Here is a 27111-nt window from a genome sequence, read left to right as displayed (position 1 = left end):
TTTGTATAGACGCAGAATAAAAATCAAACTTCTTGAAAAAAAAAAAAAAAAAATGAAAACACCAAAAGTACGAGATAAGTAGGTATTTTTTTTAATAAAATAAAAACTTTTTTCCAATAATAATCAAAATAAACATTTTTTTCATCACAACACCAACAGATGTAAATTTCCTTGTTCTATAATATTCTAGAATACTTTTTTTAAATGAAATAAACAGACTATAAAATCGACAAATCAGAGGAAATATTATCATTACTCAATTACTAAAGTGAACTGTGTAAACAAGATACATAGGTAGTTAGTTATAGAGCTACAGCTACACATGAATATGAAAATTATTTCATTTTGCATTTCATTCCTCCCTCTCCCTCGTCCCTGTAGATCGAGCCAAGCCAAGGATAGATGATATATGAAACCACGTTAGATGAATATAGGACTAGATGCAAAATCATCTTTTTCCAAGCACCTATTGCTCTAAATTAAAAGTAGGAGTGTTTAAACCGGTTTATTGTAATTCTTTGAATAAGCTTATTAATACCTATTTATTGATAACGTCAATAAACAAATGAGCAAATTCGACGATGTGTTTTTTTTTCATCATCACTCACAACATGTGACATGCTTCCCGTAAAATAGAATTAAAGTGCACGCAGAAAACCGTTTAAAATACGAATTCAATTTTATTCGAGGTTTCAAGATCAATAGGCTGATGGCACCGAAGAGAACAATAGGTACTTCCATAATATAAAAAAACGAATGACCTAATGGATATTAAAAAAACGTGAAATTTTCACTTTCGAATTTAAACGAGACATTTTAAGTGGAAAGTAAGTAAGGACAATTAGCCAGTTAATTTGCATACTTTTTAAAATCGTGAATTATGGGAATATATATCATAAAACGTGTCATCCTCCATTAAATGGCATCATTTGCGGCAGATTTTTCGGTGAAATTGTTGAAATTTGACTTTTGACGAGCGAGATGCGACGTGTATAGTGTAGGTACATACTTGGCGATGGACACAGTTAACGCTACACAACTGTAACCAATAATTATAAACGAGGTACGTCAATGACCTAAATTATATAAAACTTCCAGTATACAATCCTGATATTTAAAATAATAGGTAGCCATTGTGGGACACCAAATCCGAGGAAAAATTAAGATATATAAGTAGGTATAATAATTGAGCGTTTTGAACCCTTGAAAAATATCGTACGTAATTAAATGAAAAATTACTTTTTTATTGTAAATGCACCCAACCCTACAGCCTATTTTAGTAATTTGAGGTTCAAGTACTCCCTGATCTTGACTGGGTATGCGACCAGTGTGGTATTAGATTTGTGCCAACCGGTCAGTTAGAATTAGTTGAAATTGGAAAAAAATTGAATGAGGTCAATATACTGATATGCGAATACGTCAGCTATGCCTGAGTTAAGATTTGTACAGAAAATTTATGAAAAATAAATGTAAATTTACTACCTGCCGGAGTCTCTCAGCACTGCATTGATATAACTTTAACAACTTTATATTAGGTATGGTATAGATGAAGGTTTGGATATATATTTCATCCGAAATTATAACATTTCGGATACTTATACAGGTACAACTAGTTTTCACAAGTAGGTAATAACTATAAAATAATATTTCACTCCACTCACACAACAACGACTTTCAAAATATATCGAAAATAAATTAACAAAATATTGTAAAATCGAACTTCACTTACTGATAAATTAAACAGAAAAAAAAATTACAAAAAAAAAGAACTAAAACTCCGATTGACTACATTCACGAAACCCACTATAAGAAATTCCACTTCGGTAGATACTTCACTGTTGATGCGACGGAAAGCCGCAAATAACAACTACGCGGATAAAACGATGTTACTTGTCCGCAAACAACAACAAAACCATTCAGAGGAACCAGCTCATCGACTGTCTCCCTCTACTCGAAGAGGGTTCAGAGCCCCCCGTTACGTCTGGCCAGGGCTCATAGCGAACTGTACACACGCTAACGGTACCTTTGTTTTATTTGTCTTCTACCTGCAAAGGTCGACTCAATTTTCAACATTCGAAGTGAACAGGTTTTGTTATAAATATCAACGAGTTGAAAAAAAAAATGGATTTCTGTCAAAAGTCGAACAATAAAATGATCTTTGATCTTATATACTCATTATTTTAATGTTCTTTTCTACCTATCATGAGAGTGAACAAATTCAGTAGATACTAACAAGAAAAACACGAAATCTCAAGTATGAAATAAATCTGTCCTCATAGTCGAGTTGAATGAAAAATTCAATTTTAATTAGCTAAGTGAATTTGCATATACCTGAAAATTCCATCTTAGAGGGAACATCTATAGCTACAAGTTTGAAATATTTAAGAGAATGCTTCCCTTTTTAAACAGAAGAGACCTGGAGGATATACAGGTATGTATAGGTAATCCATTTAAAAATTCTCGCGCCTAATGTAAACCTTGAGACCTGAGAGAGTATGAAATACGAAACGAATAGGCAGGTAAATCTTTCAAAATTGTTTTATACGACTGAATTCGAAAACGAAAATAATTTTACGAACGCATTATGTATTCAAAATTATTCTGGTACATACCTAAATATTCGTGTATTTCAATTGGATTTTAGAGCGATTTATTTTATTACAAATTAGGTAGGGATATAACAACAATTTTCAAAGATATGCTCTTTTATTTTCCTTTTGAAAGATGACGTGCAATATTTGAAATTATTTATGTAATTTATTGAAAATATTTAAAGCTATAATATTCCCCAACAGGAAACTAATCTAATAGAAAAATAGTAAAACATTATGTACGAGTAGATACCATTTATCCTTCAAGTTGAGAAGTTGACCACAATTCTCATCATTAAGTTCATAGGTACTTAAGTTTTAAATGATATTTAGTTGCAAGCAGACAAAATTTTAGGACTAGGTATATTTCAACATTTTGTACACTTTTAAAGACTTTATAGGTTCAGTTCTACGTGATTATGGATTTTTTCTACGAATTTCTCATTTAAAATGGGTAGTTAAATATCCAATCGAATGTCACACACCCTCAAAAAAACAAACATCCGATAAACACTCCATTAACTTATCTCTAAAAGTTGGTTGAAAATGTTTCTATTTACTTCCATTTTCCAGTCGTAATAATTGTGATTAAGTTTCGTTATCAGCTCTAGTGTGTATTTTATCTCAACATTGTCAAAATCTGTAGACTTGGTCGTTAGTAAGTAGGTATATTTCTTTTTCGTTCTTTAAAATCGATTTTTCCTACGTAACACCATTTTCAATTTTTCCTGAAAAATAAGTAAGTAGGTATACGACACATAGTGAGTTCGAAATAGAAATAATTTGTTGTTTTCTACTCTTAAGGGAAAACATCTCTCGATTCAGAAATTCTTTCAAAACGCAGACTTTCCTTAAAACGCTTTATATTCTCGTAGTGGGAAAAAATAAACTGTTTTTAATGGAGTAGAAAAAATATCGTTCTTGATAAATGTACTTGATATCGATTACGACTAAATTCAATTTTTCATCTACCTTTTGAGAATAGGTATCTAAATCTATTCCTAATAGGTACGTATGAATGAGGCAGCGTTCCTGGCATCGATAAAAGAGTTGAAATTTGCAAATAAGCAGGTAAACAGGTAGGTAATTTCAAAATCATTGGAAAACCCATTTTTAATTAGAGAAAAATTTTAAATTGAAAAATTTTTCAAAAATACAAAAATAATGTCGAGTACGAAAAAATTTGTATTTTATCACATTTATTTCAGTTTATTGAATTTTCTCAACCGTACCTACTTTTCTGAGTTTTTTTTTTAAATTCAATATCAACACTAAAAAACAAGCTTGATTATCTCTCGTTCTTCATTTGTTATTTCCGACCATTTAAAAATGAAAACAGAAAAACAGATTTTTTCAACAGCATATATTTTTTCCTTCAAGAGGGAAGAGGAGAAGGATATGAAGAATTGGAGATCAATGATAAAAATGAAATGAAATTTAATATCTTGTAAAACTGAAAATCACTTGCGAAGTTGAGACTACCTGTTTAAATTCTAGCTAGGCTACATAAAATCCATACAATTTTTTTTTCCAATACCTCCCAAAATAGGTTGGTAAATTTTATACATTTATTTAATTGCACTATTGTGATTTTCAGACATTTCGAGCTGCATTGTCCATCATGTAAATGTGAATCTACTTCGCAAGTAACGTTTTGCGTGTACCATGATGTTTCTTCCGTCCACGTTGAAAACTTGACCTAAAATCCATTTATATAAATTCTTATACCTGACCGAACGATATTACTCTCCGACTAACAACCCGTTACGTTTGTAAATTTTTAACACAATTCTTTCCTTTTGTTTATCTAATCTACCTATAATGTTTTTGAAATATTTTTTTCTTGTATGTAACATCATCAGCTGTGATAACCAATCTCGATGCCTACTAGTGTTTTACATTGAAGCTTATAATGCAGTTTGATATAGTTATACTTGTTTTTATATACCTAGTCATTCTATAATGGATATGGTTCGGGTAGACGCTTGCCAGTAGACAGAAAATTATCGTCATTTTGACGTAGACAATGGAATTACGAAAATTAATTTCTTAGCTAATGGAAATGTTATGGCAGGAAATTCTCCTTTTATGGGATTTGTGAGTTATGGGTTGATGTTGATGAACGATGGAGCCACAGACAGATAGGTATATTGTAATACGTAATGTATCTACACTACATCTCAGCTCTTACTCATCTTGGAAAGAAGTTAGAACTAAGTATTGATTGAAGGATGATTTTCTTAAGAAAATGATGGTATAATGATCGTGAAATTTGACACTACAATTACATACCTATAGGTATCTCCAAATTTAGTACCTAATTTTGACAATTGACACCAATAACCGAATTAAAAGTTACGTAAAAATACGTAATAAAAAAATAAAAAATAAAAAAGTCGTACAGGTATAGCGTAACCCAATCCCAAGCTATCATTTTAAAAATATCTACAGGGTGGCCAGAAATATCGGGTACCCCTAAAAAAGTTTTCTAACTAAATACTTCGGTTGGTCACAGTGAATGATAATAATGATAACACATGATTGGTTGTTGGACTGGAGAGATAACATTCCACCAATCATATGCATCTATTTCACGTTGCCAACCTATATTTTTAATGAAAAACTTTCTTAGGGGTACCCGATATTTCTGGCCACCCTGTACCAATGGAAAGTGACATTTATATGATAAGAAAAAGTAAACACCTGGAGTTATCACTGTTATCAGTCAAATCAAATTAGAATTAGAAATTTAGAATATTAGTCAATTAGACTTTTGAAATCTTAAATTTATTAGAATTCGCGTAGGTAGGTAATTAGGTATGATTAATATTAGATAAATGAAACCGTGTTTCTCATCGCTAGCCTATAAATAATTCATTATATCGAGTGTTTGTACTATACAGGTGAACCTGGGAATCGGTATGAAATTTCAAACGTTCACAAGTTCAACGTCGACTACGAACGACGATGTCATCAGATTTCATGAAATTTTAAGTGTAAATCTTTCTTGGAAATTAGAATCGCAGGCATAATGAAGATCCGACATCGTGCTGTAGAGTGCAGATTCACGGTCACGCAACCAGGTACTTGGACTTTTTCACGATTGCTGAGTGTGTACTTAAATAGTGTTTCAGTAATGTACATTTTCTTCTTCTGTTGTATAGAAAGTTCAGCACGCGAAATATTTATATAAAAATGGGTAAAAGCATTCGATCAGTGAAAGTTTTATACCTCTCGTGTACATGATACCATCCTGGTTTATGGAAAAGAAAAACCTAAATCCATAGAGTCGTGTTTACGCGTGTAGAAATCGATCTATAGTGCCGGATTTTCATCGCGCATTTCGAATTTGCAAAAAGGTGTTTGTTACAATGTAAATCTAGTAGGCTATAGTAAAAAAAGGTAGGTAATCGAAAACGTTGATGCGAATAATTTCGTGTTATTCGAATCGCGATTCTACACTTATTACTAATACCGAGAGTAGCGAAAGGGCAATTTTATACAGTCACTGTATATTCTGGATTTCCATTTCAATTTTAACTACCTACCTAAAAAATATTTTTCAAAATTGCATAATATTTGATTTCTATTTTACCAGAAATGTAGCCACAATATCGATGACTAAAATCTACATATGTTAGGTAGCAGGTAAGTAGGTACTTACGAAACACAACGTAATAGAATTTAGGTTTAGTGCTAAATTTTTCTAGAAACACGAATCGAATCATTCGTCTCTATACCACGAGATTCTTATAATGTTGTCATCGCAACAACATGCTCTGTAAATAAAAATAATTTCTAGTGCTATTAACCTTTTATAAAAACAGTTGCATACGAGGATTAATATTCCGCATAGTTTAATCTTTTTTTCTCTGGCAATATGGAATTCTTTGAACAGTGTACTTATATTCGACTTTCTCCAAATTACCCGTTGTCTTTTGGTCTCTTGTAATTCGGCCATTGCCGAAGATTCTTATTTTATAGATAACATACATAAGTATAAAATTTAAATACATAAACGACTAAGACAAGTTTTCAGGAAGTAGGTTAGCAAGGTCAAGGTATCTTCCAGTGCAATTGTGCACGCAAACGTGAATACAATCGTGTTACGTTAATCTGCGCTTGCGCATGCTCGAAAAATCACGCTTCTTCCATCATTCTTCTGCACATGTGTTTCGTAAAAATTATTATTTCATAGGTAGATGAGATTTTTAGATTTAAAAAAAAAATGCTGCATTGAAATCTTTGTTTGCGGGTGATTTAATCGTCGAGGTTTTGACCACTCGAATGATAGAAAGAATTTTCTTCGAGGCGAATGACTTGTGTTGTCGGCGCGCGTGACAGTACATTTACCTACCCATTCGATTCGAATGTCGCTGAGTTTATATACCTATGGTCAATGATCAAAATGAGTTTATGAATGAAACGAGAATTTCATCGTCATTGGTGAACATTTGATCGTTATTTTACGATTTTACTTTCTTATGGAGAAAATTTTTATAATGTACCTATGTAACCTTATCAGGAATTATTCAGATTATGATTCAGAATGAAGTATTATTTTCATAATCTCATTGCTTTTTTTTGTTCATTTTTGTAAAAATTATTTCAAAAGATGAATCATCTTTGTTACAGTAATTAATATTCTTTTCTGATGGAATTCAGAAAAAGTTTTCAACGCTGTTTCTTAATAGGTACCATCATGAAATCATTCCTACGGTGGGGATACTTGCATATTTTATAAAAGATTAGTTTTGAGCTCAAAATTTTCCAAATTATGTTTTCGTGTTTAGAGAATTTAAGCCTTTGTTCGTGATTTTCATAAAAAAATGAATAGAGGTGTATTCGCATGAATTAGTAGGTATAAGTCTTGTGTTTTAAAAAAACATACAATATGTATAAATATATCTGCACAATTGAATTACCGACTATACGTATATAACGTCACAAATAATGCACACTTAAACGAACCCGTCCAAACCAATAAAATGCTGACGTAAGCGAAAAAATTTCAACTCGAATAACCATACCTACGTCAAACCACATTATCACACATCGATGCTATACTGATTTGCGTAAATTCGCCAGAAATAAATGTCTTCTTTTTCAAACCAGGGTAATCATCTATTACTTTTTGCAAAGAACTGAAGATGACAGCCAATAGGTAGGCGTCAAAATGTTCTTTTGTTTTAGTTATTTAGATACCTACGAGTAGGTATTCAGAAACATGTTTTATCCGATAAACAACATAATCAGTGTTTTTCCAGATGAGAAAATAATATTGTTATTTATTCATTCATTCCCCATTCACATATTTCCTCCATACGATTAATTTCTTTGTTTGTTGAAAAGAAAATTGAGCACGTACCTAACTAATCCAGTTTTCAAAATGGCAAATTATATGTATTATGTGCACTTTGATTTCATGGTTGACAAAAGGCTCGAATAATAATAAGGACCAACTAAGTTTATGAATACCAAAGTTCATTTTCGATCTTTTCAGAACAATTTGAAATTTCTTGATAAATTGAAAATGTCTTTCTAAAAGCTACAGAATGCTCTAAAACTGGTAGATTTCGGGAGAGAGAAGGGGGGCTTACCTTCAAGGATCATGTCAATACTGTGTTATCTAAGGCAAGAAGAATGGCATATTTTGTGGTCAGAAATTCTGTGCACTTCAGGAGGATAAGTACACTCAAAATCCTATACTTTTCGTTCATAAGATCAATCCTTGAGTTTGGGATACTAATCTGGTTCCCTCATACTAAAAAATTTATAAAAGAACTTGAAAAAATCCAAAATAGGTAAATTTCTAAAATACCTACCTATGCAGTGGAGTCTCGATAACTCGAAAACTTCGGTAACTCGAAGCAAAGTCTGTTTCCCTTCAACTCCCCATAAGACTCAATGTAAAATTCACTTCTTTACCTCGAAGTAAAAAGTCCAAAACCTCCCATAACTTGAAGTGAAATTTTTGAAAAATATAGAAAAAACCTCTGTAAGTCAAGCGTTGTCAACGTTTTGCCTCTATGTAAGTATAACTCGAATTTCTTCATGAAAAAACTTGTATAAATTCAAATCGCATTGATGCAAACCTCTTTTACAAACACATCGGAGTTACTTAAAGTACATTTATGTCCATAAACATGTACGTTTCACTCAAATATACAGGTATAATACGTGTTTCCACTTCATTCCATGGTTAAAAAAAAAACCTCCATCTAATTCAAACTTCGCTAACTAAAAATAACTCCGATAACTCGAAATCAACTCTTTCTCCCTTCAGCTTCGAGTTATCAAGACTCTTAGACTCCACTGTATTTGAAGACTTTTGAGTAAGTATTATCCTTATCACCTTTCACAAAAAGAACTTTCAGAAGGATTTGAAATTGACTTGTTAAGAAAAGAGAACAGAAACAATTGCAGTAATGTTCCTTTCCTGTTCCTATACAGGGTGTTAAATAAATCATGGGCAATAATTTCACAATAGATGCAAGTCGAGTAGATGAACAAAAAGCGTTATTATGATAAGTTGCCTATCTTGTAAAATGAAGGTACTCTGGGCTCCGCAAAACTGGAAATTTACAAATTTTGAAAAATTCATCAAAAATAAGAAAATCTTTGAATCAGTCACATAATGTCCATAACCCATACTACTCAAGTGGACAAAGACAGAAATGTTAAATTATGACCCATTGTCCATCTTCAAAATTTCTAAATTTTGAGTGCCCCAAATTTGAATTTCTAAATAGTGTTTGCCCCTTCAATTTTGAAGATATGCAATTATTCATAATAACATTTCTGTTTGTCCACTCAAGTACTATGAGTGATTCAAAGATTTTCTTATTTTTGATGAATTTTTCAAAATTTGTAAATTTTCAGTTTTGCGGAGCCAGCCATAGCGCCTTCATTTTACAAGATAGGCAACTTATCATAATAACGTTTTTTGTTAGTCTACTTGAGTTGCAGTTGCATCTATTGTGAAATTATTGCCCACAATTTATTTAACACCTTTGTATGATCTCATCCACTGTAACATTATAAATGATGGTAATCTTCTGGGAAAAATTAATTTCTGGGCCCCAATGATCCATTCTAGATAAAAAAAAAAATATTCTCCTTAAGCAATTTACCATACATCTAGGATGAAAGTGTCTCTCATTAATAACATCATAATATGAGTATCTCAGAATTCTCAGATGCTTTTCTCTGTAGGTGCACAGATGCCGATATCTTCATTATGAGTAGGTCGGCCTTCAGGCTGTGGTGAGGGTGAGGATGGCTTGGGAGTGGGGGCATGGGTGCAGTGGGAGTTACTTGTGAAGTTGTGAGCAATCTTTATACCAGTCTTTCTCTAGTTTATGTATGTAGTATTTTGTTTTTTGTTTTTTTTCTCTTCCTTTTGATTTTTGTTTTCTCTCCTGATGGATCATCATTTATTAATGTTTATTGTTTACCTAAACTTATGATATATTTTTTGTTTCCAACTTTTTTTTAGTTTGTTTTTTTTTTGTAATTTGGACCCCCCCCCTTCAGCTTCAGAACATGTTTTAAAAATAAACCATAATTGTAACTTTAACCAAAAAATTTTTAGAAAAAACCCGGTTACAAAATTTAAAAAAATTGAAAAGTGCTGTTTTTTCATTTCTTTTCATCTGTGGTTTTTTTCAATGTGATTTGTAATGATTTGAAATTATGATCATATGATCAAAAGATAAAATGAAAAAACATGAATAGAAAGTTCAAAAAATTTGAAACTGAAACTATAGTTGCATCATACTCATTAGTCATTAAACTATTAGAGCTCGATCTTAGATGATACATATTTTAATAATAAGAGATGATAAAGAATTTGTTTCTTGAAAAAATTATTAAATTTTAAATTCAAATGTTAGGTACCAGTTTTTCAATTTTTTAAACTTCAAAATCTCAAACTCAGAGAGAATTTTTGGAAATTTTCAAATTTTTTACTGTAATTTTAACCATTAATCGAAATTTTAAGCTCAACTGGAAAAATTAACACCAAAAACTGTAACCTTTAACCGAAATTTTGAATTTCTACTTGTTAAATTTTTAACCGTAACCTTGACCGGAAATTTTTTTCGGTTAACAAGCCTGTTTTAAACAAAAATAACCGTTTAAAACAGTTTTTTTTTTTGTTATAAACGTTTTTTTTTCAACTACAATTTCAAAAAAAAAACATTTTTTTTTTAGTTTCTTGTTGAAAAAGAAGTGGAATTGAATAAATTGTATTTCTAGAGACAAATTTTGTGTTTTGATTTCAATTTTTTAATATTTCTTGAGCCTTATGGCTATTTTATGACGTTGCATCTTGAAAATTGATGACTGGTGAATCCAATACAAATGAATTTGTGTTTAAAACACATTTTAAACGCGTTTGAAACACATAGTTTTAAACAAGAGAAAAAAACAGTTTTAAAACAAAAAAACTTGTTTTTTTTGTTTTTTTTAAAAACATGGTTTTTTGTTTTCTTTGTTTTTTTTTTTTAAAAAACACGTTTTTTTTTAAACACGTTTTTGTACAACCCTTGTACGTACCTATACCAATATTTTATGAAAAACTCGAAAAATCGCCATAAAAACAGTTTTTTTAAACTTTTAAATTTTAAAAACTTTTCCTAAAATCCGAAAATGAACTACATACATTTTTTCTAAGTGACTTTCAACTCAAAATGAAGATAATTTACCGAATTTTGTCGAAATCCGTCGGCTTTCTTTTAGCAATTCATCGTAATAAGGATACAGATAATCATTCGTCATCGATAAAAGAAACATCTGTGATCTGTTTAGGTACTGAAATCTCAAGAATAAACTGAATAATATAAACGAACAATAGTGAATAATTGAGTTGGGCAACAGTAGGAGGATGTTCTTGTCTCATCTTCTTTCTTATTTTAAATTAGTAAGTGTAACTACCTACTCACTATATCGAATAATTGTTGAGATAATTTGACACTAAGTTTATTGGTAGATTTTCTGTACGAAAGAAAGGAATAAGCTCTTCCTAACCTACGCTACTAGCTCGGTGGATTATCTCTCTCTTCCAAAGTTTTCATACTACAGAATTAAACAGGAGTAAATGTAGATAGATTATTGATGAATTGAATCCCATGGAAAGTCAAGGGAAATGAATGACGTAATCAATTTTTAGTAGACGTAATCACGTCACATGAAAACATATTCGAAAAGCAAATTGACAAAAATAAACTGAAAAATTTGTATCTACGTAAGTATTCCTAACAACCAGAACTAACTAACCTTATTCGTTTCTCGTATTCAATATTCCACACGCGAAAAGAGAAACGTGTTCACAAACGCCTTGTTGCGCTCCGTTTATGCAACTTTAATGGCGCTAAATTCTCATATGGCATTTCAAAAATTGCAAGGTAGGTACTTCAATTCGTAATGTGATGATTTTATACAGTTTATTCCTCATTTTAAAAAAAAAGAAACGGTATTACGTAAATTGATGATATATAAGAAGAGAAACCGTTCTTCTTTAGGTATAAATAACTTGAAAAAGTTCCACAGATATTTCACCAATATATTTTGTTCGATATCACTGTGACACAATCTTTTTGAATTTTACCAAATTGTATAAGATCAGATCAAGTATCTCGTTACAAAACATCTTTCCAAAACACCTAATCATTTATATATATACAAAACATATGCCACCAAGAGTAGGTATCGTTTATCCATAATCGAATCACACATACAGTAAAAGTAGTAAATAATAGCGATGTAATGCGTGTAGGTAATCGAAAAAAGGAAAACTGACACACCTGTGTGAAGCCAAATGAAAAACAGCTCTGGATAACTTTTCCTTTCATTTTCAACGCAGCGTTATTTTATTTATATCATCGAAAAAGTTTTACACACATTTCTAATAATGAGTTTCACTCACACCGGAACAAAGTACAGAATCCTACCTCCTACGCTATAATATTCCACCATTCTCTACAGACAAATTATAACAACATTCGCGAACGTAAACGCAATTACATTTAATTCCTCGATAAATATAATTAATAAAAATATTAAACTTAATGCAAAACTCGATCGAGGAAATTCCGAAACGTGTAAAAATTGCAAAAAGAAAGCGAACCAATGTGCTAATTGATTTTTACATAAGATGTGTTTTTCTCTTCGCGATATGTAATTGATTTTCGTTACCTATATTAATAATTACTATAAAGGTGAAATAAAACAACAACTTACCAGTATTATCACCGAACTGATACTTATAAACGGTATGATGGTAACCGTTATTTATGCATGGAGAAATATTTAATAAACTCGATAACGAAATTTAAGCCATGGCTCGATGGAACCTATTTACGTCAACGTTTTCCTTTTATTCTAAGAATATGTAGAATTTTGCCCAAATACGCAACTCGACGCATGTGCCGTCGATCCTTTTTACTTTTCAAAAGCACATTCTGATAAAAATGAATTTGCGTAGTACGTGCTCAGGACAACGTTGTATTCTCTGTAGACGACGACGACGATACAGTATCGAATTTTTTTCTCTTGTTTACGCTTCAGTGAGATAAAATTTAGTATTTTTTCAACTTTCGAGCAGGATTATAAATTTTTTATATATGTTCTATTTTTAATCTTGCTTTACTCCTCGTACCACTTTTTTTGTCGTCGTTTTTCGGATTAAATTTTGTTTTCGTATAATATAACCCAATTTAATAATAAAATATACGAGTATGATTCGACGAAACTGACAAATCACCTAGCATTGTTAGCGATATGCAAATGTGCAATAAATTTTGCATATCCGTGCTCCTGTACGAAGTGCTACGAACAAAAAGAAGCTATTGGTGTACTTCTGTGTACTTCAGAAAACACGTTCAATTGTTTCAAACTGACCATTTTTTTACGTCGATCACGAGTCGAGATTTGGGAATAATAATATGCGAAAATATAAATTACGATATGAAAGAATCTTCGTAGTTATTCGGATGAATAAAAATCAACACGATTTCTTGTTTTTTGAACTACGTAGGTAACTTTTCCTTTCTGGAATAAAAACAATGCATTTTAGCATCGATTTCTCTACCGAAATATCGAATAGTTCGCCATCATTCACCTACGAATTAAAAAAGAAATCCACTTCAAGTCGAACATACCATCTTAATTTATTAAAATGACTATCAATTTTTTTAAATAACATTGCAATATTAAATGAGAAACATTCCAACTAAAACCTCTTCAAAATACTAACAAAAAAAAACAAGAGAATACATCGTTTAAAAAAAAAACATACAAACTTAAAGTCGCCTGTTCGCCATCCTTATCACTAAACGTAAAAAAGAGAAAATCAAGAAAAAAAAAACATAATCAACAAATAAATCTTACAACGAAAAAACACACCGAAATATAATACGTAATTAAAAAGAAGAAAAGAATAGAAAAAAATCGTTTAAAAAAAACCAACAGGTAATTCATTTCCACAGCACATTCTGATTAGGTGGATCGCTTAACGATCCTACATTTCCAAAGGTAGGACTGGATAAACGATTCCAATTCTGAAACCCATTCGCATTCGGACACGACATCGAAGGACTACCTAGCCACGACGACGATGACGATTCAGCGGCTGTCGATGGGCTGAATTTGCCATTCGGAGGTTCCCATATGCCCGAACTGCTATTGTTACTGGTATTGCTACCGGTACCGCTTCCGCTAGCTCCGCCACCGCTGGGAAATCCGATCAGGTCGTCGTAATTGAGTAGTTTTTCGGCCGACGATCGTAATCCTAATTGGTATCCTACTTGGTAAGCGCATTGTTGTATTCCTCTCGTTAGGCCTTCTCGGAAAGCTCGTTCTTCGATTTTTCGCACCATATCCAAAGGTAAAAATTCATTCGCGTTGACCGACGGATCGAACGAGCTCGAATACGACGAATCGATTGCTTTTTCGAAATCGCGTCTAAACGACGAATATCTATCTTCGGCGTAAAAGTCTTCCAAACTCGTAGAACAAAAGCTATTGCTGTTGCTGTTGAAAGGCGGAACGCGAGGAGGAAACGATGTCGAGTTGAGGAATCGGTTGGAGAAATTGCTTTGCGGAGATGTCGAGAAATTCGCCGGTGATCTATTGTGATGTGCGGTATTGGGGAAATTCGCGTATTTCGCGTGTACGCCGCCTCCCGGAGGCGACAATATGTTTCGGTTAGTGGCGGATGTCGGGTAGAATGATTTTGTAGCACCAGTTTCCATACATGTCGGACTTTTGTCGGAATTTTTTCGTTGTCTGAATGTCAGCGATGATAAATCGAATCGTTCGCATAGGATGACCAATTCGGAACGTAACGTGTGAGGAGTCATATCGATCGGTATAATTCGCACAGGAATTATCGGATCTGGATCGGTCGCCTGTCCGGTCAATGAACTGAAATCGAGCAGATTTTTCAACGGTAGTTTATGATTCGAGCATACGTAGATGAATCTGATGGCTTCTTTGAATTCGCGTAACGTTTTGACCAAAGTAGGATCTGCAAAATATTAAAAAACAAAAACACTTAATACAACTATAATGGATCTACATACGTTTACTCGTCAAGGTTTTAATAGTTATCGAATTAGAGCAATGGAAGCGAAAAGAGCGAAGGAACAATTTTTTCTAAATTTCGATGCCCAAAAATTTCTGCAAAAAATTTTGAGAAAAAAATTTGAAATAAATAAAAATTTTAGATAAAAATATCTCGTTTTGATTACCCCAAAAAAATAAAAATGAAAAAAATTCAAAATAGAAATTTCAAGAAAAAATCTCAAGACCCAAAAATTTATGAAATTTCAAGACAAAAACCTCGAAATTTCATGACAAAAACATCTTGAGATCTCCAAACAAAAGAATAAGAAGAAAAAACTCTCAAACATGAAAAATTTCATCTGAGAAAAAATTTTACAATTGAAAAAATTCTAAAAGGAATGCAAATTCTGAAAAAAAATCTAGAGATCTGCACAAAAATATTTCAAAAGAAAATCCTCAAACTAAGAAAATCTCGAGATGAAAAAAATTTCGAAAAAATCTCGTACCGACCCCCCCCCCCCCTAAAAATAAAAATATGTAAATTCAAAATGGAAATTTCAAGAAAAAATATCGTGACCGAAAAAATTAAGAAATCTCAAGACAAAAGCGTCAAAATTTCATGACAAAAAAATCTTGAGATCTCCAAACACAAGAATCAGAAGTAAAAACTTTCAAACTTGAAAAATCTCATCTGAGAAAAAATCTCGGAATTGAAAAAATTCTGAAAGGGATGAAAATGTTGAGAAAAAAATCTAGAGATCTACACAAAAATATTTCCAGGAAAATCCTCAAACTAAGAAAATCTCAAGATGAAAAAAATTTCGGAAAATCTCGAACCAACCCCCCTCTCCCCCACCCCAAAAATAAAATAAATTCAAAATGGAAATTTCAAGAAAAAATATCTTGAGATCTCCAAACAAAAGAATCAGAAGAAAAAACTCTCAAACTTGAAAAATCTCATCTGAGAAAAAATCTCGGAATTGAAAAAATTCTAAAAGGAATGAAAATGCTGAGAAAAAATCTAGAAATCTACACAAAAATATTCCAAAAGAAAATCGTAAAAAAATCTCGAGATGAAAAAAATTTTGAAAACAAAAACGTATAAAAAAAACTTGACAATGAAATCTTGCGATCAAGAATTTCAAAATCATCAGCAAAATTTCGCAAAAAAATCTCTTAATCAAAAGATGTGAAAGTCATGAGAAAAATTTCGGTACAAAAAATCGTTTAAAAAACTATGAAAAGATATAAAAACTTTAGAATCGAAATATTATCTCGTTGCAAAAAAAGTGAAAATCTTGAGATTGAAAACCTTTAAAATCTCGAGCAACAACCCTCGCAATCTCGAAATGTAAAAATCTCGAAATCTAAAGATGCAAAAATCTCACATCTCTTGACCAAAAAAAACTTGAGAAAAATCTCAACCCCAAAAATCCGCCGATCAATTTCACACTAAAAAATCTGGAAATTTTGAGAAAAAAATTTTGAACTGAAAAATCTGTTGATAAGAAACTTTTGAGATAAAAATCTCGAGATCAAAAACTTTGCGTGAAATCTTGAGGTGGAAAATTTTTTAAACCTTGAAATCAAAATCTGTTAATCTAAGGACTTAAAAATCATGAGAAAAATTTCTTGACCAAAAAAAAATATAGATATCTTGAGATCAAAACAATCACGAAATGTTTTCACAAAAAATCACCACTCACGAGAGCAAAAAATCCTGGAATTTCGACGACAAATAACCTTGAAAATAATTTTAGAATCAAATATCTCGTAGCAAAAAATTTCAAAATCAAAAAAATTTGAAATAAAAAATAAAGAAATCCAGAGACAAAAAAATCTTGAAAAAAAATATCAACATTGAAATTATTTGTAAGTATATTTTCGAGGGAAAAATCTGGAAATTTTAAAATCTTGAAAAAAAAGTTGAGAATCTTGAGATTGAGAAATCTTGAACGAGATCTCGAAGTAAAAAAATTTTGTCGTGAAAAAAGTTTAGAGAAATCTTTGAAAAAAAATCCTAAATCTCTGAACAGAAAAATCATTCAAAAATCATGGCATCTCGACGCCAAAAATTCGAGATGGGAGGGGGGGGGGTGAATCTCAAGATACAATTTAGGAATTCGAAGACAAACAGCCTTGAAACAATTTTGAGGATAGAAATACCTTTGAATACAAAAATTTCAAAAATTAAAATATTTCGTAGCAAAAAATTTGAGATGACTTGAAAAAAAATATCAACATTGAAATTATTTGTAATTTTGAGGGGAAAATCTGGAAATTTTAAAATTCTAAAAAAGAAGTTGAGAATCTTGGGATTGAAAAATCTTGAACGAGATCTTAAAGTAGAAAAATGTTGTCAAACTATAATCGTGAAAAAACTTTGAAGGAAAAAATCTTAAATTTTGAAAGGAAAAAAATCCTAAAATCTCTGAACAGAAAAATCATAATACATAATTCAAAAAATCATGGCATTTCGACACCAAAAATTCGAGATGGGGGGGGGTTGAATCTCAAGATACAATTTAGGAATTCGAAGACAAAAAAATATTAAAATCTAGAGATAAAAAAATCACGAAATCAAAGTCTTTGAGAAAAATCTCATTCCTAAAAAAAATCTTACAACAAAGAGAAACTTGTTTTTTTTTTAAAATTAAAATACCTATTTCAAAACCTCGAGACAAAAGTTTTGAGGTTAAATGGTCAACATTTTTCGTGAAAAATAAGTATCTCTATGATTTAAAAAAATTCAAATTTCGAGAAAAAAATTTAAAAATCTCGCAATTTTAAGAAATTTTAATTTTTTGAGGCTCAAGTTTTGAGATGAAGAATTTCGAAACTCGTCATGTTTCAAAACTAGAGGAGCTAGAGCACCTCGAATTTCTCAATCAGTCATAACTCCTTCAAAATGAAACCTTTTTACTCGCCTTTCAAAATTCTGTAACATCGCTCAATAACGTATACAACTCATCTACAACTCGAACAACCTTGAAAAATCTATATCGCTCTAAAACCAGACGATGAATCAATACCATTGTAATTTTAAAATTCAAGATAACAGCAACCCTTCGTTACGATCATAAAAAAAAGGATATCGAAATCGATTTCATCGCGTTTGAATCGGAACTTCTCAGAAGTAACCTCACCTCTTCCCTCTCGATCAAGTAATTAACTCTCTAATGTATAGTTTTCAACACCCAAGTACTCCACATTCGACTCATTATTTATAAAAAATACGAAATAAATTACATTAGTATATCGATAAAAAAAATCACATGATCAAAACGTGCGACGAAAAAAGAAAAAAACACCATCAATCGAAAAGTACCTATGTACGTAAAGTACGGATAATTGATACGATATTTCCATCGAACAATGAAACTTATCAAAATAATATTTTCAAGCACCATCCAAGTGCGAATATTCAATTACGCATATCTTCGATCAACGTACCTACTCCAGTCCTCGGCGGATCCAATATAACAACCACCTTTTTATTTTTTAATTTCGTCAAAATCGAATTAATTATGTCTTCGATTTTACCAGCGATGAATTCGCAATTCGTTATGTTATTTATTTCGGCGTATTTACGAGCATCTTTGATATTGGTTTCGATCAATTCGACGGCGATGACTTCTTTACATTTCTACGAAAAAAATAAATAAAATGGGAACCAATTATCAATTATAATTTTCATCACGATACGGTCCGAATACCCGTGACAGTACTTACAGGCGCTAATGTCAACGCTAAGCTTCCAGATCCGCAGAATAAATCTAAAAGCGTTGTTTCTTTATCTACATTTGCCAGTTCGGCGACCGAACGACATAATATCTCGGCAGCTGCGCTATTTATACGAAAATAGGTAACGGGTGTGATTTCTAACTCTAAGTTTAATAACTTCTCTTTAATATGGTCTCTGCCCCATAATAATTCCGATTTACTCGGGATTCCAACGGTATCCGAAATCGGCCTGAAACAAGACAACAAACACACACGTGAAAATAATCGTTTAAGAAAAGCACACATTTCAACGTTGCGTTGGTGATAAGAGTGTAAATCGTTCAAAAGCTGACCTTTAATTATACATAAATGTAAGATTATCCAACGCTCGATTTACTATTTACAGACATCAAATATATTTCAATGTACCTACTCGAGTATTTATCGGTTCGAAAAAAAAAGTTGATAATTAACTTTACTTTTTCTTTTTTTTTTAAGTTCAACGATTGCCTTAGATAAGCACGATGAAAGACTCTATTTTAAAAAACCAGCTACCGAAGGCCTGGCGTAATCTTTAATATGCATACTCGAGTTATTCGAATAAGAAGAAGAAAAAAAAAAGAAAAGCTCATTACTTGTCTCCGTGCACTTGAAAATATAACGAAACCACATTCTCCGATGTCGTAGTGAAACATTTACGAACTTCGTCCTTCAAATTTTCCATTTTATCTTCGCTTAGCTGTTTCTTATTCGGATTCGTCGATACGGTTACCATTATTTCGCCGTTACGATTTATTCGCACTATTAAATGATACCAGAAATCCCATTCATCGCCTCTTTCGACAACGAACTTCTCAAATATCTAGAAAAATTCATACAATTCGTAATTTTCATTTTGGTTACAATTTCGAAAATTAAAAATCTGAAATACAATATTATAAACATAAAGGTAATAATTGAAAAATATACATTGTGTATTATGTACCCGGATAATTCAATTATACGTTATTATTATGTGTATACACCAATGATACACTGGTAAATATTTTTAAGATGCATAGTAAAAAAAAAAATCAAATGAAGCCCTCGTTGGACATTAAGTAATGAAAATATTACACATAATGAGTTTGTTACCAATTACATACAACAACGCGTATAAAAGGTTGAAATGAGTAATTAAATACGCAGCTAATTACACAGCTACCCTGTTCATTCATATCTTTACACGGTGGTCTAAATTACGACGAAATATAACTTTAACGACGGAAGTATTTTATCCTGTACTAGCCAAATTAAGGAAGTGTTAGTTTTTCGATTTGGTAGGTAATTTCGCGAAATAAATTTACCCCATGCAGATTTATTACGTGTCATTATTTCCAATTTTTAAATGTACAAGTGTAGAACAATTATCGTTTTCTTGTCAAGGATCTAAAAACTGACTCAAATTGCGCGAAGTAAATGAATTCTTATCTTAATTAAAAGTTTACCATGTTCGATAATGAAGAAACATCGAAAGACAAAAAAGAGGATAAAAAGGGCCTAATATAAATTTTAAAAACCAATTAAAGTTTCAATTCAATTTTTGTAAAATTTTATTTGCAATTTTAGATTTATTTAATTTTTTTTTTTTTTTTTTTTGGTATTTTTACTTATATCAGACTTTTTATACTTACAATTTTTGGCCAATGGAAAATTTATCAACTTCTTTAGCAATTTTCATACACTTTTTTCGTGGCAATTTTAATTTTTTACAACACTTTTATTCAATTTTTGTCAAATTTTACCAACATTTCATTAATATTTTCGGTCATTTTAGATCCTTTTTTGATTTTTAAGGTGTGAAAGATATTTTAACAATGTTTTAAGTAATTTTTTTTTTAATTTTGCGATATTCAACTGAAACATAACATTTCACTGAATTTTCATTACCTAATTTTTATACGTAATTTATAGCGATTTAAATGTTTTTGTCGAGTTTTTATACAATTTCCAAAGATTTATAATAATCTTTCATGGAATTTCTACCTCGTTCTGTCAAATTTTACAGAAATTTCGTAACTATTTGATGATTAATGCTTTTTTTCCTAAAGTTTTTACGTCATTTAATGTATTTTTGGCCCTTTTTGATGCTTTAAAAAAGTTTTTAGGCTATGATGTGTTATGCAATTTTTGCAATATTTGGTCTAATTTCACTGAAACAATTTTTCTTGGTAATTTTTGGTGATAATTTTTTGTGTATTCAAAGATTTCTGATATAATTATGTAATTTTTTCTTGAATTTCGACTGAATTTTCGTGAGTTTTTGGAATTTAGAAGAGAGTTTAATGATTTTTAGGCAATTTTTGCTAAATTCTGTTGATAAAATAGTGTTTGAAGAAATTCAGGGTGTGTTTACAAAATTCCCAGACAAGAAATCATGATTTTTTTTTCATGCCTCATTTTTCACATTTTTATCGTACGGAAATACCCCCCCCCCCCCCCAATAACTTGAAACTGCGAGGAAATTTTTTTCAGTTTGTAGATAAGTAGATATTTCAGTTTTTTAAATTTTTCTAATTTTTTGAAGAAATTTCTGATTTTTTGATTTTTTTTTCATTTTATGAGCATTATAAAAAATCTTCAAGCGTGTTTCGAGTAAAATTCATGACTTTTTCGTAACTTTCATAACCTTTAGACACCCTGAAATTTCTCAGTATTCATAGACTTGTAGTAATTTTGATACTCTATTCATGTTTAAAGTCATTTAAACGATTTATCAAGTTTTGTCAAATTTTACAAGAAGTTCATCATAGTCGGGGAGCCCGCTTAAGGATCTATTGCACCCCACCCCCCCCCCCGTCGATCCTCCGGACAACTTTTTTCTTAAAGGGGGAGTCCTAAGGAACATTTTTAGCCCTTGTAACTCAAGAATAGGCGGTCCTACTTACAAAATGGCGGCTATTTTGATTGACAGGTCAGCCGAAATCGCAGATTTTGCGTTCCAACATAGGACTTGCACAAAATTTTTCAAACTGTACATAGGTAGCTATATCGAAAGATCAACCAAAAATTTATCACCTGTCAAAATTTCAAGTGCCAAAGTGCGTTTTTCGATTTTTGGTGAATTTTTGAAAATCAAATTTAGGCCAAAAATGAGGGGAAAAAAATCAAAATTGTACCAAATTGACCAAGAAAGCTGAAATTTGGGATATACCCTATTTTCGACACGTCAAATCGATTGGAAAATGTTTCAACCCGTTTTGGACAGTTCTGGAGCCTCCATTAATAAAGATGGAAAGCTGAAATTTATACTGCAAATTAATTTCAATGCGCTACGAAGTACTGCAGGTAAATTTCAAGTCGTTTTGGAGCCTCCGGCGACTTTTTAAAAATTCCTGGAGGCTCCATCAGATTTTTGAAACTTTGAATTTTCACAAAATTTCATCAAATGAAGATGGAAAGCTGAAATTTACTCTACACTTCGATTTTAACACCCTCTGAAGACGACTTCAGGTGGGTTCAAATCATTTTGGAGCCTCCAGCGATTTTTTGAAAATTACTGGAGCCTCCAGCGATTTTTTGAAAATTACTGGAGCCTTCAGTAGATTTTTGAAACGTGAAATTCCCGCAACATTTTAGCAAATGGAGCTGGCAAGCTGAAATTTACTTCGCAAAATAATTTCAATACGATATGAAGTCGACTACATGGTGGTTTCAAATGGTTTTAAATAATTTTGAAGCTTCCAGCTACTTTTTGGAAATTTCAATTTTCCAAAAAACACCATACGACCTCTCAAAAAGTCGCTGGAGGCTCCAAATTAGTTTGCAGAATGAATTTTTACTTTCCATCTCCATTTGATGCAATTTTTAGAAAATTTAAAGTTTCAAAAATCTACTGGAGGCTCCAGTAATTTTCGAAAAATCGCTGGATGCTCCAAAACGACTTGAAATCCCCCTGCAGTTGACTTCGTAGCGTATTGAAATTAGTTTGCAGCGTAAATTTCGGCTATCCAACTCCATTTGATGAAATTTTGTGGGAATTTCGAGTTTCAAAAATCTGCTGGAGGCTCCAGAACTGCTCAAAACGGTTTGAAACAGTTTCCAATCGATTTGACATGTCGAAAATAGGGTGTATCCCAAATTTCAGCTTTCTTGGTCAATTTGGTAAAATTTTGATTTTTCCCCTCATTTTTGGCCTAAATTTGATTTTCAAAAATTCACCAAAAATCGAAAAACGCACTTTAGCACCTGGAATTTTGACAGGTGATGAATTTTTGCTTGATCTTTCGATCTACCTTTGTACAGTTTGAAAAGTTTTGTGCAAGTCCTACGTTGGAACGCAAAATTGCGGTTTTGGCTGACCTGTTAATCAAAATGGCCGCCATTTTTTAAGTAGGACCACTTTTTTTTTGAGTACAAGGGCTAGAATTGTTCTTTAGGACTCCCCCTTCAAGAAAAAAGTTGTCCCGGTGGATCGGCGGGCGGGGGGGGGGGGGTGGTGCAATAGATCCTTAAGCGGGCTCCCCGATGTATGGTAATTTCAGAAGGAGTGGGAGGCGGTGGTTTGCAATATTTCAAAATTTGAAAAATCAGCACTTCATCTATTTTAAAATATTTTTTTCCGACCTAGATTGTCCTACTTCGAACGCAAAAAGATTGTGCTGGTATCCAAAAAATATTGAAAAAATTTTGGATCATCAAAACCAACTTTCCAGTCTATTTTCCGAGTTTTTCATGACCCAAATCAGAATATTTATTTCAATTTATAAATTAAAAATTCCTCATTCAACCAATTTTTAAAAATTTTTACAAATTTTGGACTGCACATACGCTCCTATTCAGTTTCAGAGTAAATCAAGTCAACGAGGTAACAAAATTATTCAAAAATGAAGGAAATATCAATTTTAAAAACTCCCTAATTTTGGAATGAAAATGTCAACATTTCCTCACTTTTCCAAAAGAGCGAAATTCCTTCATCTTCTACGACTAACACCCCCCTCTCCCGGCTTCTTAACTTTTTTCAGAGGTTTCAAGTTTTTTTCTATGATTAATTATTCATTTTACAAAAAAGGGCAGGAAGAAGGAAAGTACTTTGACGCAAAAGATAACAATTTGGGAAATATCTGTCATCAGTACCATACTCGAATAAATCGTTTTCATTTTCTAACGTTCAAGTTGATAGAGAAAAATACAAATGGTTCATATAAAAATTCCAAAAAAACATAGATAAGAATGCAGTGCACGAATTAACCAATCAAAAGAGAAATTATCACACAATTTAATAAATGAGCCGCATCGCGAGGAAATACAAATTATTCCCTTTCTAAACGAACGATATACGAAGACATAAAATTCAAATTAATTACAATGATAAATAGGGCAGAAACTATTTACAATCATTTGCTCCGAAATGATTAAAAATGTGAGTCGAAGTAAAGGTGAGTTCAAAATACATTCTAATTTAAACGGCGTAAGATGAGGGAAGGAAGAGTAAGAGAGGAAAAAAACTAAAACGACGTTAATATTTAAGATGAATCTTTGGAATTGGAATTCTGATGCAATTAATCATTCTTCACCGAAATGATATTTCTCGCAGACCGCGTGAACGTAGTAACAATCTAACTTATCGATATGATAATTTAACGATACGGTCATTGGTCAAGATACGGTTACGCTGACGATGGAAAAAAAATCGGTATAGGGAAATCCAATGTTTACATTTCGAAATTCCAAACAAACGAATGTGATGAAAGAATAATAATGTATATTAAGTTTGTTAGAGGAAAGTTACTTTTGACTATAATGCAATATATTTTTTACTAATGAAAGTTGGAAAAATTCGTAAACTTTTACGACAATGATTAATTTATCCTCGTTTTGAAGCATCAATAATACCAAAATATTTTGTAGTCGAACGATCGGCGAAATTGAACGCGTCAATGATGAAAACATACGTATTCAATTTATTAGAATGAAATGGAAATTGTTAAAACAACAACAACAACTTCTCCGATGCGCATTCACGCATCGTTGTCGTAACATTCGACGCAATATTATCGGGTAAATATGCGTTTACGTGGGGAAAAAAAATGAATGGCGTAAACGGAAACGACGTTTAGTAGTTAGAGTAAGCACTAGGATCTGATAAGAAGCCTTCACGATACACTACACGAGGAGTAAGTGAATAGGTATTATTGTAATCACTGTGTAAACAAATAAACGTTAAATATCGCCTTTAAACCACGTGCTATGTATAATCGTCGTTCATCAGCTCTTTCATACGGACTTAAAAATTAAAAAAGTACAAAAAAAACATCCCAATAGGTTTGAATATTTATAGAGAATCATCAGTAGTAAGTACCTTAACTAAAGAGATCATAGGTTTCGGTAAATGACGTAGCCCATCAGCGGGACCAACGTGATGAATGCCGTCGCGTCTATCCTGTACGCGTATACCGACCGCTACGGTCTCTGTGTCTGGATTTAAGCCTAGAAAACAAGCGCAAAAATAACCCAACTTTCGGGTCTTTCATTTTGCTTTATAAAATACAACCCATTCCTTTGGGTAATCGAGAAAATCGTATCGATAAATCTGCTCAACTGTACGCAGACTTACAATACAACGTAGTATTATCGCTGTTCATGTTGCTTGTAAAAAAATCCAAATCCCATAATGGATAGTACGAAACATATGCAGCTTTATACGATTTACGACAGCATGCATACGCGTTATAAACTAGGTTTTCCATTACACCTCAGCAGTAGAGTATACAACATGAACACCTTACTTAGTGAAAAGTTGAAAAGCTAGTAATCAAAATGATGACACGTACCGACGGAGAATTCGTATTTATTTCTATATCCATCGATAATCGGTGACGGTCTGATGTGATCTAATACAAATGGTATACTACTGTTGAGCAGTTTTTTTCGCTGCGTGCACCAGTTAACCAACTGGGGGCCTCTTTTGGTAAGAATTTCGTGCAGTCTACAAACTAAACTATGAGCTTCTTCGTTTTTCTGTCGAAGCTGCGATAAAACAGAATAAAAATAAAATTACTACGGTCTGCGGTGATAATAAAATTCATATTTCGGAACACGTACTTGTTCTCCGTACGAAAGACTGTAATACGGAATGGTCGACATGAGTACTTGTTCCGATATTGGTATATCTATTTTTTGTTTTTTCGAATCGTAACTGACGACTTCGTCTTCCGAGCCATCGGTTTTTCTTTTCAGCACATCTGACGTAACGAGCTAAAAAATGAAATAATATTCGTTAACGCGGAAATTTACTTAAAACCTTCGTTCAGACGAAGAAATCTTGGACTAACCATGCTAACTAATGTACGTCCTTTCCAATGGTAACGTTTCAAAGCATTTAATGCTTTTTGTTGCTCTTCCGCTGAAGGAAAAGTAAGATACAGCCAAGCATTACCCTTACGGACAAATCTCGCGTATATACAGTTCAGTTTCAACTCTTGTCTAATACATTTCAGAAATTCTTGCAACAGTGGATCCTGTAGGTGAACAAACTCGTGAGAAATGTACTAATAAAACGATCGAATTCGATTAAAAAGGTGAAAACTTACCGCCATCGCATAAAAGCGCGGCAAACCACTGACTTTAATCTTATAACGCTCGGGTTGATTGGTTTTCTTGGCGAAGTCATTATTCGTTGCCATCGAGAGTTTATTTTTCTCCATGATTTGTACCTGAGATTTTTAACTTAATGTAAGTCTATCGTATCCCTGAGATTCTGAAAAACCAGAACAGAACTAATATTAGTAACGTTAACGAAACAAAATCGATAGAATTTCTATCGTCGAAATCAACTGCATGAAAATAAGCTGTTTCAAATTTCAATACGTACTGTTTCTTATAATCACATCGCGTATACGTATAAAAAAATTATTCCTCGATAAATTCTCGGCGCAAGGAAGGTTCACTACGTTCAACATTTAAAAATAAAATGATGTAACTTAATAAATTCTCACGACGCAATTAACGAACCATGCTTTTAGATAAATGAACTTTACGAATTGTTATCATTTCTAGGAACACAAAATACGCATAATGGTGTTAGAGCCTTGTTATTTTTATACCAAGAGCTTTCGGATTCGTTGGAATTCGTTTCGGTGTTCCTGTTCTCGTTGATTGGTTCGAGTCAAGTTACTTCATCCAATGAAAAATCGTATCTTTGTTTACAAAACAGAATCAGCCAATCAGAAAACAGAAAATCTTGTAGCGT

The 27111-nt window shown here is 32.1% G+C and overlaps 2 protein-coding genes across 7 annotated transcripts in view; both read right to left on the bottom strand.

Annotated features, from left to right (window-relative positions):
* LOC135831157 (carboxypeptidase M-like) overlaps nucleotides 1-12986 on the bottom strand; it is a 38041-nt gene extending 25055 nt beyond the window's left edge. For 4 of the 6 annotated variants that reach the window (XM_065343437.1, XM_065343440.1, XM_065343441.1 and 1 more), the window contains exon 1: nucleotides 12834-12986. The gene's annotated coding sequence lies outside the window, so the exon portion shown is untranslated. Of the gene's footprint in view, nucleotides 1-1482; nucleotides 1635-1729; nucleotides 1901-12833 lie in introns of those variants that run through there. The other 2 variants (XM_065343438.1, XM_065343439.1) reach the window with 2 other exon arrangements.
* Nucleotides 12987-13743: 757 nt separating this feature from the next.
* Nucleotides 13744-26917, bottom strand: LOC135831156 (tRNA (uracil-5-)-methyltransferase homolog A-like). The gene is made up of 10 exons (XM_065343436.1): nucleotides 26734-26917; nucleotides 26453-26619; nucleotides 26195-26380; nucleotides 25965-26117; nucleotides 25694-25889; nucleotides 25222-25349; nucleotides 19517-19743; nucleotides 18891-19131; nucleotides 18612-18804; nucleotides 13744-15120 (listed from the first exon to the last, which is right to left on the bottom strand). The coding sequence occupies exons 2-10, from the start codon at nucleotides 26564-26566 to the stop codon at nucleotides 14069-14071; spliced, it is 2490 nt and encodes an 829-aa protein (XP_065199508.1). The 5' UTR covers nucleotides 26567-26619; nucleotides 26734-26917; the 3' UTR covers nucleotides 13744-14068.
* Nucleotides 26918-27111: the final 194 nt, after the last annotated feature.

This window comes from Planococcus citri, chromosome 1 (genome assembly GCF_950023065.1).
Source record: "Planococcus citri chromosome 1, ihPlaCitr1.1, whole genome shotgun sequence".
Lineage (NCBI taxonomy): Eukaryota > Metazoa > Arthropoda > Insecta > Hemiptera > Pseudococcidae > Planococcus > Planococcus citri.
The sequence above is the reverse complement of the archived record's forward strand: the minus strand, read 5'-3'. Positions and strand labels throughout refer to the sequence as shown.